Source organism: Oncorhynchus kisutch, linkage group LG15 (genome assembly GCF_002021735.2).
Source record: "Oncorhynchus kisutch isolate 150728-3 linkage group LG15, Okis_V2, whole genome shotgun sequence".
NCBI classification, from domain to species: domain Eukaryota; kingdom Metazoa; phylum Chordata; class Actinopteri; order Salmoniformes; family Salmonidae; genus Oncorhynchus; species Oncorhynchus kisutch.
This window is the reverse complement of record NC_034188.2, coordinates 19,402,207-19,408,756: the sequence shown is the minus strand read 5'-3', so window position 1 is coordinate 19,408,756 and position 6,550 is coordinate 19,402,207. Positions and strand designations below refer to the sequence as shown.

The 6,550-nt window shown below is 43.4% G+C and overlaps 1 protein-coding gene across 3 annotated transcripts; it reads left to right on the top strand.

Moving 5' to 3' along the window:
- The first annotated feature begins 133 nt into the window (after positions 1-133).
- On the top strand, positions 134-6,093 carry cyp4v2b (cytochrome P450, family 4, subfamily V, member 2b). 3 transcript variants are annotated; one of them, XM_020502093.2, is made up of 12 exons: positions 134-446; positions 540-652; positions 892-977; positions 1,874-2,064; positions 2,183-2,252; positions 2,361-2,487; positions 2,739-2,915; positions 3,175-3,277; positions 3,463-3,597; positions 4,192-4,371; positions 5,324-5,494; positions 5,561-6,093. In XM_020502093.2, the coding sequence occupies exons 1-11, from the start codon at positions 254-256 to the stop codon at positions 5,485-5,487; spliced, it is 1,539 nt and encodes a 512-aa protein (XP_020357682.1). In that variant the 5' UTR covers positions 134-253; the 3' UTR covers positions 5,488-5,494; positions 5,561-6,093. The 3 variants fall into 3 exon arrangements, with proteins under 3 accessions (XP_020357682.1, XP_020357683.1, XP_020357680.1); XM_020502094.2 differs by having other exon boundaries at positions 5,324-5,536; positions 5,603-6,093; XM_020502091.2 differs by having other exon boundaries at positions 135-446; positions 5,324-6,093.
- Positions 6,094-6,550: the final 457 nt, after the last annotated feature.

The following is a 6,550-nucleotide window of genomic DNA, read 5'->3' as shown; positions in this document are numbered from 1 at the left end:
TAATTGCTATCATTACACAGCCAACCTTTGTTTTCACATTACCCATCCCCATCATTCCACCCCTCACTTAACTGCTGCAGCCAACATGACCCAGTTTCTCACACTGTAGCTGCATGAGAGTCGAGGTTCCAGTACCCGTACGGTTAACTGTGCCAAAGGAGAAGTGCATAACCAGTCTAAAGTCCATCAAAAGCTGCTCCGCATACAGATCAGAGGGATTTCACAACATAGCAGACTGCTACGTTAAACCAAGATGGTGATTATGTCTGGAACATACACGCTGGGGATCATATGTCTGGTCCTTCTGATTGTTCTGTTGGCCTGCATCATGTACCATCCACTGAAGAAATACTTTCAGGACTGGAACGATTTGAGGCCAATCCCTGGAGTGGATGGAGCTTATCCAATCATTGGGAATGCACTTCTGTTCAGCACTAATGCAGGAGGTAAGATCCTCTCCTCTGAGCTGTATTTAGGTTAGGCTATCTAATATTTCACAAGTAACAAATGCAATAGCAGTACTTTTTCTTTTTTGGTAGATTTCTTCAACCAGATTATTGAAGGCACTAAGGAGTTCAGACATTTACCATTGCTGAAGGTTTGGGTTGGACCCCTGCCATTGGTGGTCTTGTTTCATGCAGAGACTGTGGAGGTAATCACCACACTGCTGGGACTTTTTTACTACCTGTATTACTGCTGACGCTGACTGGATAATCATCAGATACAGTCAGAGATATAGCACATTACCTATCCATTGAGCATAACTTTAATGTTTAAACTTAATTCGGATCCCCATTAGCTGACGTCATGATGACAGCTAGTCTTCCAATCTTTTGTTAATTCTGGTCTGTTTTTCTGGATCTGTTCTCATTTCATTTGTTCTCTTCCAAGGGGATTCTGCACAGTTCCAAACACATAGACAAGGCCTATTTCTATAGGTTTATGCAGCCTTGGCTTGGGACTGGCCTGCTCACCAGGTAGGTCATTTTCCTCTTCCTTCCTTCTCCCATTATCAAAAACAGTATTGGGACTGAGGACTTTAAACTGATTACATAAATATAGCTGTCGATTTAAGGCAGCCCTCTGCACCCCTCTGATTCAGTGTTGGTTGCATCCCAAATGGCACCCTATTCCCATTATAGTCACAAATGATAAATAAATAATTTTTGTTATATCCAATTGGTAGTTAGTCTTGTTACATCGCTGCAACTCCCATACTGTCTCAGGAGAGGCGAAGGTCAAGAGCCATGAGAGCCAAACACGTTCCTGCAAAGCCTCACTGCTTCTTGACACACTGCTCGCTTAACCCACAACCCAGCCGCACCAATGTGTCAGAGGAAACACCATCTAGCTGGCAACCGAAGGCAGCGTACATGCGCCAGCCTGCCACAAGGAGTCGCTAGAGCGTGATGGGACAAGGACATTCCAGCCGGCCAAATCCTCCCCTAAGCCGGACGACACTGGGCCAATTGTGCACCACTTCATTGGTCTCCTGGTCATGGCCGGCTGTGACACATCGAACCCGGATCTGTAGTGTTGCCTCTAGCACTGCGATGCAGTGCCTTAGACCGCTGCACCACTCGGCAGGCCATAGTGCACTACTTTTAACCAGGGCCAATAGGGCTGTATAAAGAATATGGCTGTATAAACAATTGGGCTGTATAAACAATTGGGCTGTATAAACAATTGGGCTGTATAAAGAATAGGGCTGTATAAACAATTGGGCTGTATAAAGAATAGGGTGTCATTTGGGAAATACTCAAGGTAATTCTCTGTCCTGCCTCTAACAGCACAGGGGTAAGTGATTTTCTCTCTGTCCTGACTCTAACAGCACAGGGGATAAGTGATTTTCTCTCTGTCCTGACTCTAACAGCACAGGGGATAAGTGGCGTGGCAGAAGGAAGATGTTGACCCCGACATTCCATTTCTCCATCTTGGCTGAGTTTCTGGAGGTGATGAATGAGCAGGCTGAGGTTTTAACACAGAAACTGGAGAAGCAGGCTGGAGGAGATCCATTCAACTGTTTTAGCTACATTACACTCTGTGCTTTGGACATTATTTGTGGTGAGTGACTGATTTTGGAATGGGACTGTAAAAATCAACTCCAAATCTGTGATCAAAGTCATTTGTAATAAATGCTAATGATGACACAATGTTTCCTATTTTTTTGTTTTTGTTTCAGAAACGGCAATGGGAAAGAACATCTACGCACAAAGTAACAGCGAGTCTGAGTACGTCCGCAGTGTGTACAAGTAAGTATTAACATGTTAATAAACCATCATGACATAGTCTTATACACTGTCTACATCCTGTCTACATTCCTTGGTGTTTCTGTTAGATTTACTGAGCTTTCTTTACAGAATGAGTGACATCATCGGACGTCGCCAGAGAGCTCCCTGGTATTGGCCAGACTTCATCTACAGTCTGTTATGGGAGGGGAAGGACCATGACAATAGACTGAGGATCCTCCATTCATTCACTCAGAGTGTGAGTAGATCTACTGAGGTCTTTAAGGAACCTATTGTATGTCCAAGTGTTTGTGATTTGGACTGCCAAAAATGATCATATGAACAAAATGGACATAACAATATATAACAGATCAGAAAGGATTCCAGTCGACTGACTATCATCTGTTATATATTGTAATAATCATCTTGTTAGCATGGCTATTGGCACATATTTATTTTGAACAAAAATGAAATATAAATGTATGGTATTAATGTTTGTGTAATCTCCAGGTGATCAAGGAGAGAGCAGAAAGCATGGAGAATGCAGGTTCAGACAGTGAATCTGACCATGGCATCAAAAGGAGAAGACTTGCCTTCCTGGACATGCTGTTAAAAGCCACTGATGAGGAGGGAAATTACTTGAGCCATAGTGATATCCAAGAGGAGGTGGACACCTTTATGTTTGAGGTAGTGTAACGAAACCCAACACCAATATGATCACACATTCAGCATGTGACTCCACTGAGGCCCTTTGCAATCGAACAACATTTCATACTGTAGGTGGGATAGTTCCTCTTTTACTTGAAATTACTTGATGTACATTAGACAACTGCACATGGGTTATGTCCCAAATGGCACCCTATTCAACACAACCCTAATGGGTCCCAAATGGCACACTGTTCAACACAACCCTAATGCGCTCTCCTGAATGATTGTGTGTTCGTAGGGCCATGACACCACAGCAGCCTCTATGAACTGGGCCCTTCACCTACTGGGATCCTACCCTGAGGTCCAGACCAAGGTCCAGGAGGAGCTCCAAGTGGTGTTTGGTAAATATACTCCTTTTCATTCATATTCCTGTTCTCTCCTCATCCCATGTGACAGTTGTATTACATATAGCCACGTATCTCTCTGTCTCACTACTGCTTTACATTCATATTCCTGTTCTCTCCTTTTCGCATGTGACCATTGTATTATGAAATCCCATCCATATGTCCCTCTTTTACCCACCCAGGTTCCTCCAACCGTTCCGTCACCGTCGATGACCTGAAGAGGTTACGTTACCTTGAATGCGTCATCAAGGAGACCCTTCGCCTCTTCCCCGCCGTGCCCATGTTCGCACGCACCGTAAGCGACGACTGTCACATCAGTAGGTGGCAGCAGATTGTCCCAAAGTGCACCTTTACCTGTAAAATGGCAGCAGACTAAGATCCTCACTGTTTGAATCCACGGGTGTCATCTCCATCTCATTGAAACGGCACAGGTCAGGACATGTATTTGTCAGCTCTGGCAGCCTGTTCTCCATTCTCTCCGCTTGCAGTAAAAGCATTTTCTGATAGTGTAAAACCAAGGAGGAAGCAGATGGATGGATTTCACTGTTAGACTAATTAGAAAATTATATGCACTTCCTGTTATCTCTGAATATAAGGATAACTAGTTTTAGAGGAAATACAGATTTGTCGACTCAGTGGCGAAATCACAGTGTTAGTAATCCGGTCTTCCTTCTCAGGGTGGGCAAGCATCTGTTAGTCTGAGTATGGGTACATGTCACTCTTTGCCAAAGGACTGAGCTTTGATTCCACTGTGTGACCAAGCAACATCCTTGCTTAATACAAGTCAGTGTTTTACTGCAGGTAGAAAATATTGACATAATGTTCAATGCAACTGTCAGTACAATGAGCCCACAGTTAGAAATGAATTACATTTAATTCCATGACTGATACTTAATATCCTCCCATTGCAGATGGCTTTAAAATTCCTAAAGGAGTGAATGCCCTGATCATTCCCTTCGCCCTGCACCGCGATCCACGATACTTCCCGGATCCCGAGGAGTTCAGGCCAGAGCGTTTCCTGATAGAGAACAGCACAGGACGACATCCCTACGCATACATCCCCTTCTCCGCTGGACCCAGGAACTGCATCGGTTCGCTCAGGACATATTACCATTCATATCCCTCTCTCCTCTTAATATGGGTCTAATATACGAGCCATTATATATCAAAATGATTGCAATGGTACAGACAAAGGGCAAGGACCCAGCTAAATGATTTTGACCCACAGTCTGGCTTCAGGAAGTGGAAAAGAAACTGAAAGGAGAAGCTCAATTTAGAAGCAGGGCGCTGCACCTTCCCTGATGGGTCACATTGCAATAAAGCCAACACTTATTATGAAACAGCTTCCTCACTTACCTCTTTTACGCTCCCATTCCCTTTAAGAGCCCACTCTTCCTCAAGAATCAATCATCCATTTAGCGAGGAGGAGCAAAGGAGCACTGACTCTCCATCTCCTGAGAGTAGAGCCGCTGCCGCCAATCAGCCCTGTCTCCCACACACTGAATGAGACAGATTGTCTCTCTCCTCAAGATGATAGAGTGGGGGGGTAGAGAGGACCGAGAGAGTGACAAAGAGAGAGACTCACAAAAGCTGAATGAAAGGAAACAATTCTACGGTCAGATTATTGTCTACTGTATGTCTGAATCTGTATTGCCTACTACTTACTAAAACTACAGACTGTGTACTAATACTACATACTATTTTGAACATACTGTTCAGTAAAAAAGTATGCAGTAAGCAACTCACCCATACTGAGAAGGCTTCATCTGAATGCGCAAGTGAGCTTGATTCCCGCCATTCATTCATTTTTGTAGATCGTGTCCCCTATTTATGATTATCAGCTGCTTGAAACACCTGTGAGGGTGCAGCAAATTCTACTTGATAAAAATACAAAATTAGTATGACATTTAAAGCATACTCAAATTTCTAAATGTCTCATACCCAAAAAGCCTACTATTTAGAACACCAGTATGGGTATTCGGAAAAGGCCTATGTCAGTGTATGGTGTCCTCACATGCATGTCTGTATGTCCTTTGTCTCCAGGCCAGCGGTTTGCCATGATGGAGGAGAAGGTGGTGCTGTCTTCGGTGTTGCGTCACTTCTCCGTACGGGCCTGCCAGAGCCGAGAGGAGCTGAGACCTCTGGGTGACCTCATACTCCGACCAGAGAAGGGTATTTGGATTACGCTAGAGAAGAGACAATGCTAGAGAAGAGATGCTAGTCTCCCCTGGCAAACAGCTCTACTATAATACTATGGTACTTTGTCATGCTAGAGAAGAGATGCTAGTCTCCCCCGGCAAACAGCTCTACTATAATACTATGGTACTTTGTCATGCTAGAGAAGAGATGCTAGTCTCCCCCGGCAAACAGCTCTACTATAATACTATGGTACTTTGTCATGCTAGAGAAGAGATGCTAGTCTCCCCCGGCAAACAGCTCTACTATAATACTATGGTACTTTGTCATGTCGTAATACATTGTTTTGTTGTAGCCTCTTTCTCAATCTTGTGTCTATATTATAGCAAGTGTTTTTTTAATAAATACAAATGATGTATGAAGGTTAAATTATTTGCTTTAGTTGAATAAAGTAAAACAAAGGGATTCTGGTTGGATAAATATATTTGCTAAATCAGTGTTTCTGACCTAATGATTCAGCTCCAGTGGCGACCCTTAATTCAGGGCAGGTGTGGCAGAGCCCCGTTCAGCAAAAATGAAAAAGTGCCTTTTGGCTTTAATATGTATCACATCAGTTTGCAAACAATGTAAAAAAAACAAAAACATAATTGAGTTAATAAAGCCGCTTACAAACATGGTCTATTTTTCTTTCTTGACTAAGGCAGCTCCAAAATGCAGGTGTTTCAGCCTAGCTCAGTGCTTTCTGTGGTGGTGGTGCAACCAGTGGAAAATACGGAGCGTTGGTAATGTTCTCTAGTTGCGCCATGGTTGGCTCAGTGTTCTGTTACTCATGGGAACACTACATCACAGCAAAATCTACGGGCAGAGCTCGAAGAATCAGGCCCCTTGGGCTCTGCCATATAGTTACATTAGAAGTGCCCATCCAAGAAGGCTCAAAGTGATTGGCCACAGATAAAATGGTCAAATCACATTATATCTACCATAGCTTTGATTGGACTATCAACATCATACATTCAATCTTAGCTAGCAAGCTAGCAGTCATCATCATGAATCAAGACGACAATCTACTAGCAAATCTTTTTTAATCCTTGTCATATGTAGAGAAATTATAGATCCAACGTATCGGTGCTCATA

Bases quoted from the DNA above. Each gene is read 5' to 3' on its own strand.
- cyp4v2b (XM_020502093.2), top strand. From the start codon at position 254: ATGGTGATTATGTCTGGAACATACACGCTGGGGATCATATGTCTGGTC. The intron at 2,253-2,360 runs GTAAGTATTAAC...CTTTCTTTACAG, and splicing joins TACGTCCGCAGTGTGTACAA to AATGAGTGACATCATCGGAC. The intron at 3,278-3,462 runs GTAAATATACTC...TTACCCACCCAG, and splicing joins GGAGCTCCAAGTGGTGTTTG to GTTCCTCCAACCGTTCCGTC.